The sequence below is a fragment of the Halyomorpha halys genome, unplaced genomic scaffold, assembly GCF_000696795.3.
Source record: "Halyomorpha halys isolate HHAL.00 unplaced genomic scaffold, Hhal_1.1 Scaffold123.1, whole genome shotgun sequence".
Taxonomy (NCBI): Eukaryota; Metazoa; Arthropoda; class Insecta; order Hemiptera; family Pentatomidae; genus Halyomorpha; species Halyomorpha halys.
The window spans coordinates 723,915-744,373 of NW_027107023.1; the positions used below are offsets into that span (position 1 = coordinate 723,915).

Sequence of the window (20,459 nt, forward strand, 5' to 3'; positions counted from 1 at the left end):
GTTTACTGTATAGTTCTCATTCAATCAAACATTGAGACAGTTTGCTAATAGAACATGAGTTATAGTATACTGTATAGTTCTCATTCAATCAAACATGGAGACATTTTATCAATAGAACATGAGTATATAGTATACTGTATAGTTCTTATTCGAGTTTTAAATATATTTCTACAGTTTATGGTTTTTAAATTTTTAAGCAGACTGCAATAGTCAGCAAACATTCATAGTTACATATCCCCTCCATTCTGGCCTCGTGATAGAACTCTTTGGTGAGCGTAGAGATATAACATGACGTTTTGGTCATGCCTTACGTTATAGGATTGGCCATGTATATTGGAAAATCGGATCATTACAATACGTTTAAAAACTAATTTTCTCATTCGTGAAATGTGTTTGTCCTCTAATTTTCATCACTCAAAAACTGGAGAAATTCCCATCTAGTCTCTTAGGAAATCAAACCTATGAATAACAAATCATATATAAAACGGATAATCCCAAGTTCGTATAAATGCATGATTATTAGAAATAAAAAGTACTTAAATAACCTGTACTCACATAATCGATTACTTAATCTTCCGATACATTAAATCGTTATTACCGTAGCGGCTTTTAAAATCGACTCTGACCTAACCGAAAGCAATTATCTCGGGCGACCTTGTGTCTACATTTCTCGGACCCTAACGGTTGGGAGGCTTTGTGTTGTAGAATGCGCCGCGTGCCATCATCATGCCTTCAATATATTATAACTATCCCATTCTAGCTAAGTATTTTTCTAATACAGAGAATAAAAAAGCTGATGAATAGGCAACAAGTTATCTTTACCCCATCCACATGAGTCCATATGAATATCGCATAGTATGGGTGTTTTTTTAAATAAACGAATCATATAGTATCATTAGACCAAATTAAGCTTTCATTACTTTTAAAATTATGTAAATATAAAATATTGTATTGTAATCTATCTTATTTATTCTTATAACGCCACAACAATAATTGTTATAATTCTTTCAACCTAACGATCCTGGAAGTTATTCCCGCCCTGAAGAATTCATTAAGCCTATAAATATAGTATTTAAACCAATGAACCTAGTTTCAATCTAAAACAAACCACTACTTCGTAATTTATTTTATTATGTTATTAAATTATCACCATTTATTTATTTCTTAAAATATTGAAATTAAATAAATACTAACTAAAGTATTAATAAAGACACATTTTCAGATAAAACATTTTTTGATTTAGTGTACCTTTTCCTTTAAACAAGCAATAGTTTTTCTAAATGACTTACGACAACTCTTTATTTCTTCATAAGATAAATTCCGAGTATGTAGGAAGAGATATTTTATGTTGTTTTGAGAATTTTTTTTTTTCTTTCTTTCATAAATACACACATTTCATATTTTACTTTAGATAAAGAAAACAACTAAAATGAGGTCAATAGAAATCCCTCGACATTAATAAAATTAAGTATAGTAAAATTGGTTGATTTTTAAAATAATTTCTTATACTTTTTTTCCATAAAATTTAATACATGAATAATATTAATTGCTTGTAATAAATAATATAATATGATAGAATAAAACATTAATTATTTATATACACATTAACTATTCATATAAGATTACACATTGTTATTTATAAAAGAAATGATGTAAGATTTCTCACGACGATTTAATACTTAATTCTATAGCATTCGTGATAATAAGATGATATTATTATAACATAATACTTGCTCATGAAATTGTTTTAATAAATTTTTCCCAAACTTACACATGATTTTAATAAATTCAACTAATTAAATACGCCACTATTGTAAAAAACAATATTTGATAGTTTTTAATGGAACATATATATTCATTTAATATAATTATTTTTAAATTTTTTTTCTCACCGATGTTCAACTCTTGCCTAGGAGTGAAATATTTCTATAAGAGGAGGCCGACGCGTTGAAAATTTCGTGAGCCCAATTTATTTCAATTAAGCTGTTATTGGAGCCAGTTAAAAGTGAATGAACAATTTAAAATATCGCATAGGCTCGCAAAAATAATTTTTTTTTTCTAATATACATATAAATACCGATCTCAATTATGTAGATAAAATTCAGATTATCATAATATCCATAAAGTAAATGTGTTTATGAATATTCATAATTGAAAAATGTTAATTAATACAAAATTGAATATTCATAATTATTATGAATATAAATAATTATTCCTTAATCTTATAAAGCTGAGATACTTAAGCCTCAGGTATAACTGCACATTCAGCCTTCTGAGAACTCACCCAGATGAAGATAAGAAAAGAGACATTCATTAAAAAGCAAACATCACAAAAAATTTACAGCGGTAGTCAGGGGGAAAAAATACGGTTTTCACCTTAGAGATAACTTATTTAAATATATACTCAACAGATAATTCATTACTTTAAAAGAAACTTCAAAAGTAAATACTCTTAGAAAGCATACACTTGTTGCTCAGACATGACAATATTTACAACGTATTTTATAATTACGGAAGTAAATTGTCAAGTAGATATAATGTAATATTAAAAATAAAAGTATTTAGCATTTTATCAGGAAGCATTACAAAAACCTAAATTTATATTTAAATTTATCAATATTTAATATATCAATATTTAAATATCGTACATTTTTGAACTGAATGGATTGCAAGATTTAATTAAAAAAGTGATATTAATTTGCAATAAGCAATCAATGGAACTCTGAAATCAGCAATGGTTTATCCTAATTGATATTAAGTTGTATCAGAATTAATCATTAGGCATTTATTGGTTCTTCAAAAATTAATCAAGTTTTACCTGCATATAATTTTTTTTTTAATCAATTTAAAGTATTTGTAATGAAAATTAAGTTAAAAATAAATATTGGACATAGTGACTTGTTGATTGATTGTGAAAAATACTTTCAACGATCAATTGATAATAATGAAAAAAATATATACAAAAAATTTACTCACCTTAATTTCAGAGAATAACCGACTGTCAAGGAGTCATAGCTGCCAGGCACTACATAACAAGGGTTCAGTTCAAAACATTACTCTCAAATAGTCACATTACAGGACGGGCAGGCTACCATTAAGAAATGCCGAAACGCTGGCAACAAATGAACACAACTTGCTATCAATATCGTATTTAAACCGCTCCAATCACATGTGTTGTCAGTAGAGAGATAGAGAAGACACAAATCTTGCCTTACCGACAACACTCAGTAGAGACTACTATTGTAACTTGCTTGGGGATCGCTGGAGAGCAGAGATGGCGCCACCGTCGAAGTCTCCCACCTCTAGGCCTAATGCTATCACAGGTCCATTCATGATTTTCTTCTTTAAAATTTGTAAATATTCTGTCATATAAGAAAAAAAAATAATTTATTCTAAATATTACTGAAGTTTAAATAATAAATAAAACCTTAAGTTTTTTTTATTACAAAACAGGCTAATTGCCAGAAATTTATTTATCATCACAACAGAAAAATATTTCTAATACAATAACAGAAACTCTTTGATTACAACAAATAAATAAAAATATAACTAACCATTAAGAGCTTATATAAAAAGTGAATAAATAAAAAAACAAAATTGAACCCATCCAGAAATTCAATTATTTTATTACAAAACAAACTCTTCTTATATTTTAAAAATCTACAATTGCCTTGTAAAAAATGAAGAACTAAAAACACAATGGTGCTTAATCCATATATACTTTAAATATAAATAATTAGTTTAACTTGAACAACTAAGTTCAAAAAGTTTATTTGCTAAAACTTTATAATATTCATTTTCAGCAATCAATGTTCATCCTTTATTCTTTTTTACATTGGAACATTTCCAGCTTCTCTGCCCATTATCCATTTTCTATTATTAATTTGTGAACATTTGTCATTCATAGATGCACCACTGTTCAATGCAGGGTGCAGTGCACTGCAATTATGATAAGTAATTGGACAAAATGAGGGAAGTGCATTTGAAAAGGCAAACATTATTTTATAATAGCAATAAGGAAAGATAAAAAAATAAGTTGGTTAGTAAAAAAATTAGGACTTATATTTTTTTAAATATATAAAAATGATTTTTAATCTAATAAATGGAAAATGGTCCAGGTGCAGTCAAATAAAACTCAAATAGTGATAAACTATTTTAATTGAGCCAACGTATCGCCCCATGTAGCAGTGCTTTGTAAGGAATAAAAAAGATACATAAGTAAAAAGTTAATGAAAAATTAAAATACCCCTTTTAATATTTTAGTGTACCCTTTTACTTTTTCATTTATTTCTTTACTTATCTTATGTGTTTGTATCTTTTTTAGCCCTGCAACGTGGAACAAAATGTTGGCTTAATTAAGATAGTTTATCACTATTTGAGTTTTCTTTGACCGCACGCGGACCATCTTCTATTTATTATTACACACAATCAGCGATCTTCCACGATTTTTAATCTAAAATGACAAATGTCCACAGCTTAATAGTAAAGTATGGATAATGGACAAAGGAGCCTGAAATGTTCGAATGTAAAAAAGAATAAAGAAGTGAATAAAGAGTGAAAATTGATTCCTGAAAATAAATATAATAAAGTTTTAATCTGTATATTTTTTTCTCTTCTAGGACGTTTGACATATTAAGTAAATACAAAATAATTTTAAAATACTCATTTGTTTATTGACTGTTTTTTCTATCAATAATTATAAATTAAACTAATTGATTGTACACAGTTATAGATGTGCTGTTAAGAAAAAAAAACAGAGCGGACACAATATCCTCAAAAGTCAAAGAAGATAAAAAATACATGGATTAAGAACCATTATGTTTTCAGTTTTTAATTTTGATCCTTAAGGCAATTGTGGATTTTAAAAATTCATAAATTAAATACATAACTTCATTTTGACCAAAAGATAAGTATCTCATTTTGGACCTTCAAATACCCACGGTAGAAAAAGGTAGTACTCCTTATTAATTATGTTTCTCATGCAAAGGATTCTTTTATTAAATCATGTTCTCATCTGATGGAATTCAAAATGAGTTTTTTTAATGCAACAGACAGAATAAAGTAAACATTTATGATATTAATCTAAATAGATTGAGAAGAAATTAGAACAATATTTTTAAATCCACATTCTTTACAGCAACATTTTACCAAATTTTTCAATTAAACATATTGTTTAAATATATAAATTTTTTATGAGGAGAAGATGGTTGGGGGTGCGGTCAATGAAAAACACAAATAAGTATGATTAACTTATTTTAATGTGCCGACGTTTCGGCTAGAGTTTCTAGCCTTCTTCAGGGCTGTTTAACAGTCCTGTTTAAAAGCCCTGAAGAAGGCTAGAAACTCTAGCCGAAACATCGGCACATTAAAATAAGTTAATCATACTTATTTGTGTTTTTCATTGACCGCACCCGCAACCATCTTCTCCTCATTTATCATCCACAGTCAACTATCTCTCATAATTATATATTTTTTAATTGTATGAAGTATTTATGGTTTTAGAGACTATCGTGAAAGAATGTTTAGTAGATAGTCTGAAAATGGCAAACATGACTAAAAAAGCACCATGTTAAAAAATTGCTATTACTAGGTACAATATAGGTTTAAAAATGTGGTTCTAATGTCTTCTAAATCTATTTAGATTAATCTAATAAATAAATTTTGAATGCCTACTTGTTATCACTTTTAAAATGGACAGCCATAAAAAAGCTTTTTAGCGTGTGATAATAGTAACTTTCTCAGCAACTAATGAATAACAAAATGAAAAATAAACTTTATATCATTTACTTTACTTTTATTAAAAATTATTTGCAAAAGAATGAAATACCTTTATTTTTAAAGATTTGATAGAAAGATGCTCTCTTACTAATTTATTTTTAAATGAAATTCAGGATCACTTCCTGTCTAATATTTATTTAATTGACTGACATAAACAAGAATAAGAATAATATCTTTTTAAATTAAAAAAAAAGAAAAACATATTAAAACAAACCTGTGACTTTACATTGTTTCTAAAAGTTTCCTTGGTTCTCTATTAACTTTAACTTGATGTTTATTTTTTACATTCAAACAAGTGCTTCTTGTTACTACTCTAACAGTAGTGCCACCTGTTAGAGAAGTATTCAAATTATGGTTTGTTGATCATATTTCACATCTTAGGGTAATTACGGCATTTAAACATTCAAAAAATGAATATGAATATTTATTGTGTCTCTGTCTCAAGGATAGAGCTACTAGGTAGAAATACTGAAAATAAAAACAAAACAAAAAAACTAGATTCAAATAAAATATAAAAATAGGAACGATTGAATCAGAAAAACACAAATAAATATTATAAAATATTTTATGTAAGTTTTTGTGAAAAAGTTTTTCTTACAATATCTATATTACTTAATATTCCTTTATCAACATTTCAGGTCTCTTCCTCAATCTTCAGTATAAACCATATGAAAATTCATCAACATACAAAATATGTATTGCTATTGGGTTTTTTTTTTTTTTTTTACAAAATACATTATAGCTTTTTTTTTCTATTTTTACCTTTCCAGTAGTTTCATATTAATGACAAAGTATTTTAATATGGATAAAATTACTATGTAAGCATAAGAAAGGTAAAAATAAAAAAATAATATGCACTGTACATTTTATGAGATAGTGGATTTTTCAGATGGTTCATCCTAAAGTTGGAGCAAGAGCCACTAAACATCGATAAAGGAAAACAATGTTATAAAGACATTATAAGAAGGACTTATTAAAAAGAAAAACTTGGGGTTGTCGAGCAATAAATTTTGACCGACCCAGGGGAGAATCAAATCAACGACTTTCAGAAACAAGCACTCCCCAGAGTCAGGTCCCAACCTACACCCCAACCCACTCAGCTAGCGGGTCCTCAATTAATAAAAATATAAAAACTTCTAAATATCCCTAAACACTAGGTGAAGTTGTAAACAATTATAAATTTGTCAGTATAAGTGAAAATAAAATTTAATTATTTACTTTTCAAATTATTTAGTAACTCTTCAGTGTAATAGATTGATAAATTATTTATTAGATTTAATAAATGGTCAATAGTCATCTGTTGGGAGTCAAATACATTTTTAAAACAACAGATGAAATATGTCTACATGTATTAAACAACTACACTGAGATAATAGAAAAAAATCACACACATTTTTATTGTCTTTTGAAAATTATTCAATTTTTAGTCATATTAAACCATCAATTTTTTATAGATACACCTATCTTATATCTTAATTATTTACACCATATCTTGTAAATTTTATTGTTCTTATCTTCTCAAATTGAGTATATTGTTATTATTATCACCACTTCTATAAAATTGTAAATAACACTAATTACTTCTACAATTAAATTCACTATATGCTATCAATTGCACTATTTATATTTGATTATAATGTTATGTTATCTTTATATTATGAAATTTGACAAGTTAGACCCTTCTAAAATAAGTCGTGTTTAGAAGTTTTTAATTGCTAAAGCACAAGGCTCACAATATGACTGGTGTGTCAGTTGAATAGCAATTTTTATTTGTCTTACATTTTTGTGTTTTGATCTAACTTCCTTTTCTTATTTCTTAGGTTGTGAAACCCATTTCCATATCAATAAGTCAGTAGTAAATTCATAATATATTAAACTTATGATATGAGATAGCAAGTAGGCAAAAAATTTTACTAGTCTGACAAAACACACTTTTCAGGCTGTATATCATTTCTCGCTGAAGTTGCAAAAAGAACAAAAAAAGCAACTGTTCTGCCACTATGTATCAAAATTAAATCTAATCATAATTTTTTTCTTGTTTTTGAATTTTAGTAAGAAAATTCTTGGACACTATCATTTAACATTTTTTTCAAGCTATAGAAAAGTTTCTTTTTTCTAATTTTAATTATTTGTTTTTTAGTCGAACTTCTGAAAACATTTGTGTTTGCAACAAAACCTTAATCGTTAGAGAATTTGAAAGCTAAAATAATGATATTTCAATCATTATTGTAAACCAAGCGACAAATGTTTATAGAGGACTACAAAGTAGTATCACCTTTTTTCATACTAATTATAGAAGTCATTTGAAAAGTTAATAAGAAAAAATATATATATTTTTTCAAATACACTTCACATAATTCCTCTACCTTAATTGCTGATAGTGATTTTTTTTTTATGCCTCCCACTCATCATAATTTTTCTAATGGCAAAAAATAAGAGTTTTTATGAGTGAGTGAGAAAAAATAGTGTAAGATACTTTTCATTTATTACGAAAAATGGAATGCTTTGTAAATTAACTTGAGAGATGCTACATTATGGCATAATTTATGTAGTGGTATGGTTTCATAGAAAATATGAAACTTATTTAATATATTCTTCAAAATAATAATTCAGCACCTTAAAGTGTTCACTTAACACTTACTCTGTGGCTATTAATTCGGTTATCATTCAGCTTTAACTTATATATCTATTTTTCCCTCCTCGGGGTGGTAGAAGCAAGCTTTTTCTATAAAAATCAGCATCACAAAACTTGGTTTCTGTTGAAACTCCAAGATATATTTTATTTTCTATTAGCATCAACCAATTACTATTTATTTTATGTACATTTCCAAGTTTATTTTTATTTTTATAGCCTCTGAAAAACAGTTGTTATCTCATTTTGTTTTTCAGTCCTGACGAAGGCCTGAAATTCAACACAAATAAATAATTTTGTTTATTTGTGTATTTTTGCTGACCACATCCCCAACCATTTTCTCCTCATATTTTAAATATTATTCCCTCTCAAGACAAAGGCATTACAATATCTTATTATTTTCACAGTCATATTTAGATTACTATTACTTCTTCTTTTAAAACCTAATTCATTTTTAAATATGAAGAAGATGGTCAGGGTTGCAGTCAAAAAGAACAAAAAATAGTTGTTAACTATTTTTGTCATACACAGGTTTCCAACTTCATCTCTATTTTTTTAAATAGTCAACGCTTCAGTAATCTGACCATTCTCAATAATAAATCACAATAAAAATAAGTTCAAAATATTATCAAAAATAAATGAGGAGAAGATGGTTGGGGGTGCGGTCAATGAAACACAAATAAGTATGACTAACTTATTTTAATGTGCCGACGTTTCGGCTAGAGTTTCTAGCCTTCTTCAGGGCTGCTCGCTGAAAAGTTGAGCACCTAATTATTATTAGGTGCTCAACTTTTCAGCGAGCAGCCCTGAAGAAGGCTAGAAACTCTAGCCGAAACGTCGGCACATTAAAATAAGTTAGTCATACTTATTTGTGTTTCATTGACCGCACCCCCAACCATCTTCTCCTCATTTATCATCCACGGTCAACTATCTCTCATAATTATTATCAAAAATAAAATTTTTATGACACATTTTCATAAAAACCTTTCATGTTACATTTATGACATACTATAAATTAAACTAACTTTTGACCATTGCTATGGCCAAGAAGGCATTTACTCCCTCAGCATTACTCCTCCATCCTCATAATTCTCTGCAGCTCCTCCAAGTGCTCCAACCCAAGATGGACAACCTCTAAATCATTCAGCCATCATAGTCTAGGTCTGTCTTTTCTTCTTTCTCTTTTATTACATTTAAAATAAAAACACAATATATTAACTGTGCGTATACGGGTCGTTTTCAGGTTTTTTTTTTGTTTTGTTTTTATAATGTAACAGTAAAACATTCATCATCATCATCTGTGGCACTACAACTCTAGTAGAGTCAGGGCCTCCCGCTAAATAGTAAAACATTAACTTCTTTAATTATGATTTATAAGACTTAAACTAACAACTCATAAGCAGCTTAGGAGGTTTTGGAATGCCCAGGAGGGGTCATTGTGCAAGTTGCACCATCAAAAGTTTGGACATTTTTGAAGAGAACTATATTTTTGTGGGGTTTCAATTTGGGAGAATATTATAACAAGAGAAAAAGAAAAAACATTAACAAACCTACACCAGCAGAGGAATAAAATTTCTTCTAAGGGGAAAATGTAGCATCACCAAAGCTTATTCTCTATTTCGGGTTCTAACTCCCCATCATTAGTCTACACACGTAATATACGTATTAATAATATTTTCCATTTTTAATTTATAGAATTATAATACTAATTTTTAATTTACCTTAACAATAGATTTGTTTTTAAATACATTTATTTACATTAATCCTTATTTCAATATATAATATCTTTGTTCAAAATAAAGCTAATCGTTGCCCATAACTTTCTTGTCACACCTAAGTTCATACTGAATATAGTTTGCGCTATATTAATAGGAAGCAATGAGAAGATAAGTAAAAATTATGTACTAATAATACATTTATACAAGGTACAAGTGTACATACAAATAAAATAATAAATTGAAATTTTAAGTATATAGATTTGATAAAATATACAACATAAATTATTTATACTTTTATAAGCAATAGAGGTATTATCTAGATAAAATTAAAAATAATAACGAAAATAAAGCTTAAATATCATTTAATATAGTACATTACAACGAATTGTAAAAAGTAGCATTAATTAAAAGTTGATTAATTAGATCAATTATATATATGATTTATTTTTTAGCTGAGATAAACTTAAGTGAAATAAATCAATGTCATTTGGTAATGAGTTGTGATTAGGCATCATTCTTGGTAAACTGGAAAAGTTAGTAAATTTTTTTTTTTTAATTTAAAACAAAAGTTAAAAGTTGCCCAAGTCAAAACATTGGATATCAGGACATTTAACAATATAATGGAAGAATTTATAAATTAAATTATATCACAATTAAATCAATTAAACAAAAAAAAATGGATTGAAAACTTTTCAAGTCCAGGAATTTCAAGCAAAGTCATATCACTGCTTTGCTTAAATAATTACAGATCTGATGAAACAAAATGTTTTGATTTTTGCCTTTTGTTAATGGATGTATTTCAAACATTGTTTTGAGAACCTGGATTACTTAATATACTAATGTCCTTTTACAAACCAACAAAAACCACTGAGGTCAAAAAGTAATCACAGTCCAAGAGACGATCTACGGAATTCTTCGTTAAATAAAAAATTTTTAAAAAATTATTTTTTGTTGGATGTGCCATAACATAAACAAAACAGAAATATGTAGTTCGCTCAAAGATATCAATTTCCTGAAACCGAAAAGACATAGAAAATGCATTAGTACACTTTTCAATTCATCAATACTTGTTTTCAGATATGAATTCCAAACAACAAAGCATTATTCTAAAATTTTATTGACCCAGAGCAAATTACATTGAAGTTGTAGTTGTGTTTAAGTCAGTATTTTTGTATAATCTATCATTAATTTTTTTTTTTTTAACTTTTGACTAAGCATATATATTTTTTGGTCACCTATTGAGGAGACCAGTTAATTGTAGTGGAAAAGATGATCTATTGTAACTTAAATTTTTTTTTTCATAAAATTACCTGCAATTTTGATTCTAATCATTTTGTTTACTATAAGAGCATGTTTGCAATATTTCTGTTACTAACGTTCTGGGGACAGCTACTTTTTGAGGACAGTATTTTGTTTTCACTTCTAACATTTCTTAATAACTTGGGACAATTTCAAATCCAAAATTTTTGCCATTGGAACATAACATGTTTTCTTAATTAGATATATTAAATTCAGTTTGAACTACCACACGATCTTCATCAAACACCCCCATTCTATGGAAATTGCGAGGGAAACTGGCACTAGTATCGATTAGTTAATGGTTGGTCTTTCTCAGATTATAAATTTTATAATTTTGCATTTTATCCATTATTTGATTTTGTTCATTGATAGATTTACTTGGTCTTACTCCTTAATGTAACTAATAAGTCTGTTAACATTGAGAATATATTAACGCAGTATCTAGCCATTGTAGATAATCATGTTAACCACCTCTAGTGATTCCGAAATGATCAAAAAGCCTTTGTAATTGTCAACAGACTTCATCAAAATGCCTTCAAATAAGAAGTCTTCAAATAAAATGGTCGGAACTTCTTCTTGCACAGATTGCGTTAACCAACGTGATCAAAAGTACTTCCTTACGATAAAGCCGTCGACTAACCTGATCTGAGTTTTCAAAATGCGAAACCGTTAACCGATGGGGGATGGGATTGTGGTGACCTCCCAGAATGTTTGCTGAAGCTTACAACCTCGAGCACCAACATCAGGAACCAAGAAGGTATCGAATGTTGTCATAATATGTAAACCGGCAAGGCAGATTTGCAAAAGTAGAACTTGACTACAATTTAGTAAATAATTATGAACTATTATAAATAAAGATAAATGTAAATTTAAACAAACCACAATTCCATTTTTCTCATCTTTGAAGAGCCACATTGAATCAAGATTGACGATGTGTTGCTTCCTTCTCAAGAACTCTCTCGCAAACAGAAAGACATCACCCAGATGTTGAGAAAGAAACTGTTGTGTTTGTCGAAAGCTAGAGGAAATGGAAATACCACCTCGCTGGGTGACATTTTTAACTCATAACTGATTAATAGACACTCATTTATACCCAACTGAAAACACTTTAAAAAAATGAAAAGATAATGCTCTGGTGATTGTAAATTGATCCCTGTAAATTTTATACAATTTATCATCCGGGTAAGGGAATATCAAGGCTGATTTCCTCTCAAGGATCTGTGGTGCAGCTAGTTAACACAGGTAGTATTTGACCTCCGTCGAGCTACCTTCCTTATTAGCTACATACATTTTACCTTGCTACCCCGGAGTCACCAGAATGTAGCATCGCTGCGTCGAGGAGGCAGCATGTAATTATTAGTTCTGACTCCAATTGTAGATATGAGGTACTCTACATCATAAAGTTTCGATGATTCATATTCCTAGGTTAGGTAGCTGGGAAGGAGATGAATACATAGGATGGGTTTTACCTGTACCTGTACTCGCCGTACATTTTTGCTGGATGGATACTTCACTCCATAAAGTATGAGCTTACTGTTGTGAATGGATATGCCAGTCCTGCATATATCTTCTGTGAGTCCAAACGAAGAACAGAAGGTATAGGAAGGAGGAGAGATCCAGAAAAGACAGAAGTGAAATAAAAGTCCAATATATATTTCCAAAAATAGAGTTAAAATAATTTGATCCACTATGTATATTGTTACTTACTGCCTCCTAAGGAGGTGCACCATTGAGGCGGATATTCGCACTTTGAATTGTGAATTTTGTGCTTAGTCTATTCTCTGGGCTATTAAACGCCATCGGGAGATGATAAATTTAAAATGTTAGCTTTTAGTTGATCAAAAGATTCTATTGTAATGTTTATTGGTCCTAGTAATATATTAATTAATATTACAACACATGAAATTGTTATTATATTAGTACAATTAAAGTATACACGAGAAATAGTATATTTATTAATATACGTCGTTTGCTTGATGACTATAGTACTCACGCGTTAGGTGGTAGGTTCCATCATGTCGGCCCACAATGGTCAAACGGCGGCCAGATTGGTGAACGGTGACAGTAGCAGTGGCGCTACAACTGGGTTAAGAACAAAAACCTGGTTTACATCCGTGACGAAGTTAGCGGATTATCTTCATCCTGTATGTTACGTCAGTACATACGTACATCAGCAAGTTGAGCCGAGATTTCATCGTTCTAATAATTAACTAATTAAGGTCACCTCTTCTATAAAACGTTAAAGTATAGATTTTAATATACCTATACCTTGTGAGGAAGTGATGATTCTAGTCACTAATGATAAGTATTCTCGTATTCCATATGCATTTCCTTATAGGGTACGAGTTGTTCTACTGCTATTCAATGTCTTTCCCATTTCTTTTCTGTTATTGGATTTCTCACATTCATAGATCCTGATAGAGGATCATCTTTTCTTTCTCGGGAATTGACTGCATTCTTCCATTCCAGTGGAAATAGTGAAGCAATCTCTTATAATCCATAGGACTATTCTCTGATAGAGAGATTCAATTGAGGGAGTATAGAGGGTAATTTTAATTTCTCTTAAGTCAACAATGGGAAGAAGTAATAATAGAATCCCTTCATAAATTAAGTTTTTTATGTGACATCGACGAATTGCACACTATATGAAAGATGCTTTAAACGTCCTCTTAGAACTATGGTATCAATGAGGATACCCTACCTTCTTGGTTACTTCATTCAGATCCTATTTTCTTGTCCAAACCATTACGCGTGAGTGAATATGATGACATTTGACAGGCAAAAAATGCTAATAAATAAGCCCGTATATTTCAAAGATTTCGGTTTCTGAGAGGCTGAATTAATAAAGGGGGAAGAGGTGGTGGATATGTGATCACGTAGCCACATGATCAAGTAACCATGTGATAGAGTAGCCTAAATTACTAAATGATGTTATAATCTTGTTAGTATTCCACCATTGTAAATCATACTGTGTTTTCAATACATAAAAGCTTCCATTAGGTGGTATCTAGTTTTCATTATAGCAGAATAAAGCATTTGATGAGTGCCCGAGGAACGATATAACAATAATTTTGGGACGGTTTTATTGCCAAAATTGGAAATGAATGCATCTTCAATCCAACCCTTGACAAACATAACCTCCACAACGGTAATGCAATCTAATTTGCCAACAATTTGAAAAATAAAAACATCATTCGTGGAATATACATGCATAAAGAAACTTGGAGATCGTCGAATAATCTTCCGGTCAATCATTGGCCATGTTCTTAATTATAGCAAGACATGAAATTGATAGAGGAGCAAATATTGATAGGCAAGGGAAACTTATCGTTTTAAGAATATGATGGAAAAGTTCAGTGAGTATTATCCATTTCAATATAGAGCAAAGACAGTCTGTTCCTGTAGAGGAGAAGAAGAAGAAGAAGGGCAAGAGATGGAAGAGGAGACAGAAAAACGGACAGATAATTTAATTTGCACAACTGGTACATAGTTTTATTAGCAACAGCTCAATGTAACACAATTGTACGTTATTTATTATCCACAAAACAGGATAAGGTTTGTTTTAAATCAATGAAAAAATTCTAAATATTTTTTTATAAAATATTTTATGTTTAATTATTAGATTGAAGGGACGCTTCTTCAGGTACACCACGATCGAGGGATCTTATGTAGTATGTCAGAAATATCAAATTCTCATCATTATGTAGTATGTCGTTCTTTTTTTCATCCCTTGTTTCTCTGAAGCAAATGGCAAATGTAAGTTTTCCCATCGGTTTGATAAATTGTTAATGCTCCAAATCCATAGAAGTCTTCTTACATTTTTATAGCAATGAACATAAATTACAAAAATGTTTTGTAAACTTGAAGATTAACTTTCTCTTTGTAACTAGGAAAATTCGATCTCTATGGAAATTCGATAATCTTGTTTTCAATTGTCTCCTGGTTTGGTTCTGTTTATGATTTTTGTTTTGTTCCATTGTAGGGTTTAGTTAACTGGAATATGGTGAGAGACGAACTGATTTCCATGGAATGGTCTTATTAGTTTGTTCAGAAAATGTTGAATTTGTTTCTTGCCTGTTTTGCTTCTGGAAGGTTTTATCCTATTCATTGATTTTTTGTTGATTGTTAATTCAATAAATTAAGATGATCAATCTCGTGAATCTTCCTGAAGTAGTTTTAGAGAAGATTTTCTCATTTTTAGCTTATGACAGCATTGCTCAAAATAGAGTTGTAAGTTGTTATTTGTTTTTCATGTCAAAATTTATCAACTGTGTTAAATGTGAATGAAAAGTGTTGTAAGATACTCTATTGTTTTTTTTAGAACTAATAGTTGATTTTCATTGTTCTTTCAGGTCTGTACCAAATTTAACGAAATTGGCAGCAAAATGTTGAATAAAGGATATTATGCTGCTGATTGTTTTCATGGTAAGACTCTCAAAGCAATTAAAGCCAAGTTACCAAGAAGAGAATCTGAAAGAAGGGTTCATCCTCTTGCTAGGCAATGTGATATTTTGATTGCTATTGAGACTCGTTTATCAATGCTAGCTATGACATTTACGAAATGGATGGATGCTAAATTGTGTTGTTTCATCCCTGGAAAGGTAATATTTATAAATAATGTAAGGATTATGTGAAAACAAGTATTCCTTTTGTTTTGTGAAAAGTTAAAATTAACCTAATTTTTTCAATATAGTGCTTATTGTTGTGACATACTTTTCTTATTTCGGTTTATAATCTACCACCGATATTATATACAATGTTCATATCTTTCGTTCCTATTTATATGTTTATGCTCTTACAATTATAATATTGATTTTTAGAAGCACTTGGGCTCACAAAAATGACAATGATTTTTCTTCAATTGTGGCTCCTGATTATGTTTATTAAGTATGTTCAGAGCTAATATCGTTTAAAAGATAATTATCTTTTACCTTCTCTAGCTTAATGTAGGAGACATAATTTTTTAACTATTATTTACTTTATGTTCTTTACATTATTATTTCTGCTACTTGTTTACAACTGTCAACCTGATATTACAGCAGGCGTGTTCTCACTTATACACATTGAGAATATGGTTGATCATTGGTTGTCAGTTATAACTTGACACTAAAGTGAGTAGTCTGTATGTGAATTCATGCCCAATCTCAGCTGAAAAGAATCCATTGGGGGTTCATTCATTCCTGTTAAATGAACAGATATCGGTAGCTATGATACAATTAAAGTAGTATTAACATGTAGGCAACTTAACAATGGAAAATTACCTAGAAATGAGTACATGCTCACTTGCTGAGCGAAGTGATGTTTGCATGCTATTACCTTATTTAACCTTTATTATAAGTTAATCAGTTGAGTGTTTAGAATAAGAGGATAACGTGGTCTAGATGGGAGTCAGAAAAGAGTTCTAAAATAGTTAAAGTAATTTATGGACAGCTGACGTTTCAACCTGTATTGCAGATCTTCCTTTATTAGGATCTTTATCTGTGTGTTGCATAGTTGAGACTAGAACAAAATTTAAAGGGGAAAAAAAATCTTTGATTTTGTTTTCACATATTTTAGTGTGATACATTCACAAGCTCTGATCAAGGAAAGTGAATCCACTAACGGATTAAATAATTTTTTTCTATTTTGAGTTCCTTTATGACCTCTACCAAAGCCATATAATCCTTTTAGTTTAATAATATGATAGGTTTAATATATTTTTGAACAAGTTGTTCAATTATATTATTGAATCACATGTCTTAATTCTCTAGGTTATTGATGAAATAATGCGTGTGTTACGCTGTGTCGCCAATAATCCCTGTCCTCCACGTGCTCATGAAATTCTGCAGGAGCTGAGAGATATATCCTCAATGGCAATGGAACACTTTGATGAAAAAATCCTACCAACTCTAAAAATGTCAATGGGTGTTCCTCCATTTTTACAAGGTAAATTGTAATCCATGTTACTTATATGATTTTATAAAATGAATAAAAAATGTTTCTCTTCAATTTAAAGTTGATGTATGTTTCCTTTAAGTGGTTCATCAATCCTATTTCGGATATTTTTAGAAATTATTCATTTTGATAAACATTATGTTGTTTATTCTTTCATAATTAAATTGTTAATATATGTAGTGATGTATTGTGACCTTAATTCCAAAACCTCCAGACAACATTTTTTTTTTAAGTTCAGTCGTGAGTGAATATTAGTTCCAAGAACCTATTATCTGTTGATAGTTATGAAAACCAAAATAGTGTTTGAAAATTTTTTAGTCAAACTGTTTTGGGTTTTAAAACTACCAACTGATAAAAAATGGATGAAACCTCAATATTTGCCTAGATATTTTCTTTACTGAAGAGTTTTTGGAATCAAAATGAAGGTTGTAATGTACTGTATCGATGATTTCTTCATTCTTCCCCAAAACTGAGAAACTCTACCTGTATCTGATAATGGCATAGAGGAATGCTGGATGTATGTTGCAAATTAAAAAGTCTTAAACAATGAAAGGTGCAGCATACAAAACACAATTACATAAAAATGTCGTTTGCTTTCTAATTGCATATGTAGGTTTAATAATATATACCCACTGCAAAATTTGTTTGATGTTATGCACATTTCAGTTGTTAGGTGCTAGCAAACTCTGCCTATGAAATTTAATTTTTTATTAGATAGTGGTCATTTAAGGTATTCTATTATTTATAGGAAAAAGCATCATAAATTTAAATATTTAAAATTTTCATTTCCAAAACCATATTATCTGAATTTATTGTATAGTTTTGATAAACTGGAAAAGTCTCTGATTTTTTATTACTCTTTAAATTTGACCTTATTATTTCTAGACTAAAGTGATTTTATGTATTTATAGTTAAATTAGTACATTTTTATATTTAACGTAACATGTTTTTATCTATAGATATTGATTTGATATAAAATTAGTTCCAGTTATTTTTGTTACAGCTGGTTCAAGCCGAGCTGATGAAGAATTGACCCTTGTGCCAAAACAGCGATTGTGTGTTTTTCCTCTTCACCCTTCAAGTGGTACGGTATCGGTTGCGGAATTCAATAAGTTAGTTGTTAGGGTAAGTAACCAGCAGCGATGTAAAATTGTAATAATTGTAAAATTAATTTTATTGTCTTTAATCTGTAATGAATTATCTGTTTAAAGGAATCTATTAATAGAAAAAAAATAAAGGCTCAAGCTGAATTGATAAATAAACAAGCGAATGAGATTTCAGAATTGCGCAAGCACGTAGAGGAATGGGAAGCCAAACTACGAGACCTTACTGCCAATTTGATAAAAGCCAAAGATCTACCTGGAAATTCTTCTGCTATTGGTAATGACTTTTTATATATATTACTTTATTTTAGTAATTTGCTCATGTATCAGTTCTCAGAACCATTCAAGGTTTTTTGTTTAAGTTCTGTAAAATTTTTAGATTGAACATTTTTTTTCACTACTGATTAATTTATTTCTCCATTGTTCATTCAGCCTCATTACAATATCTGTGTAACTAATGTGATACTTACTTAATCTATACCTAGATTTATATCCTATATGTACTTAATCTGCACCAGCTAACATGTATTATGATGATAATGGACTTGGTTGGATTAGTCTGGCCTGGAAATAATGAGCTCCAATTAATTTATTTGATGTTCTTAATTTCAATTTAATTTATGTGAATTAGGAAAAACACCAATTCAGTCAAATTCAATTTTTCAAAAAAAAAAAAAAGTGCTGAGGTACCCTTAGTCGAAATAACCAAGTTTCGGAGCATGATATGCGTGTATTAGTGAACTGCATAACTCGTGAGCAAACAGTTTTATGAAATTGAAATTAGTTTAAAAATAAACGTTTTATTTTCCACTTTTTTCATCACTTTATTTTTTATTAATTTTCATTCTGTACAATTATTTACTTGTATCATTCATTCATTGGTTGTTATCTTGCTCTTTGTTCTTAGCCCTGATAAGGCTAGAAACTCTGGCCAAAATGTTGGCACTATTAAATAAGTTCTCTCAACTTATTTGTGTTATTTACTAACCACGCCCCCAACCATCTTCTTTTCATATATAGAATATTTTGTTGAAAACTCACCAATCTGTGGTTGATCACATAAAACAATAATGATGATTGATAGGAAAACAGAAAATTATATGACATATAATAAATAAAGAACATATTATTATTTGAAGAATGGAATATGGTCCGGGTGCGGTCAAAAAACTCAAATAGTAGATAATTATACTATTTTATTGAGCCAACGTTTCGCCCCACGTTCCAGGGCTTCGTCAGAGCTAAAAAAGATACAAACACTATAGTTACAAAAAGGAAAAAAGAAAAAACATAAGTGTAAAATAACAGGGGTATAAAATGAAAAGTAAGATATAATAAGAAAAATTAAAGGTTGTAAATAGTAAATGAAAAGGGTAATAGTAACAGATAGATAAGAGAAGAAATATTAAAGAAAGTACAAATAAAGAGATGAAAAAAGAAAAAAATACATATCAAATGATGAGACAGAATGCATACCTGTTTTGACGGCAGTCAAAGACAAAGTGACAGTTTGTATTGGGAGGAGTGGGGATGGCAGTTATGCCACAATAACGAAAATAATTTGTAAAGGAAACATAGTAAAAATGTATTTAAATTAGGTGAGCAATAAATGGTAATATACATAATAGGGGAAAAAAAAAAAAAAAAGGAAAAGTAAAGTATAAAATAATGTGATACAATGTGTGTATGTGATTAAGAAACAAAATATACCAAATGAGCGGGGATACAGAAAAGTGTAAAAATTAATAGAAAATTAATAATAAAGTAATTAATTTAAATACACTTAAGAAGGTAACACATGCAATTAAAAGATAGATACACGAATATAAATGAAACAGGCAGGATAATTTAGAGAAGCAAGAATAAAAGATATGACAAGAAAGTGGGCTTCTGAAATGCATAAAAAAAGTAAAAAAAAAAAAAGTATTATGAGGATTTTATTATGTTCAAAATGTGTCGATATGTAAGGGAGATGCAGTCTTTATCAACTTTATG

The 20,459-nt window shown here is 29.4% G+C and overlaps 2 protein-coding genes across 7 annotated transcripts in view; one reads left to right on the forward strand and one right to left on the reverse strand.

Annotated features, from left to right (window-relative positions):
* The window catches only part of LOC106678100 (pleckstrin homology-like domain family B member 1), a 180,390-nt gene extending 177,143 nt beyond the window's left edge, over positions 1–3,247 (reverse strand). For 2 of the 3 annotated variants that reach the window (XM_067045389.1, XM_067045388.1), the window contains exon 1: positions 2,977–3,247. The gene's annotated coding sequence lies outside the window, so the exon portion shown is untranslated. The remainder of the gene's footprint in view (positions 1–2,976) is intronic. The other variant, XM_067045387.1, reaches the window with a different exon arrangement.
* An 11,093-nt stretch (positions 3,248–14,340) lies between these two features.
* The window catches only part of pall (pallbearer), a 7,159-nt gene continuing 1,040 nt past the window's right edge, over positions 14,341–20,459 (forward strand). The window contains exons 1-5 of one of the 4 annotated variants that reach the window (XM_014416421.2): positions 14,341–14,982; positions 15,780–16,028; positions 17,178–17,352; positions 18,350–18,486; positions 18,573–18,741. In XM_014416421.2, the coding sequence (XP_014271907.1) occupies positions 15,813–16,028; positions 17,178–17,352; positions 18,350–18,486; positions 18,573–18,741 (697 nt within the window). In that variant the 5' untranslated portion in view covers positions 14,341–14,982; positions 15,780–15,812. Of the gene's footprint in view, positions 14,983–15,336; positions 15,658–15,779; positions 16,029–17,177; positions 17,353–18,349; positions 18,487–18,572; positions 18,742–20,459 lie in introns of those variants that run through there. The other 3 variants (XM_014416420.3, XM_014416418.3, XM_014416419.3) reach the window with 3 other exon arrangements.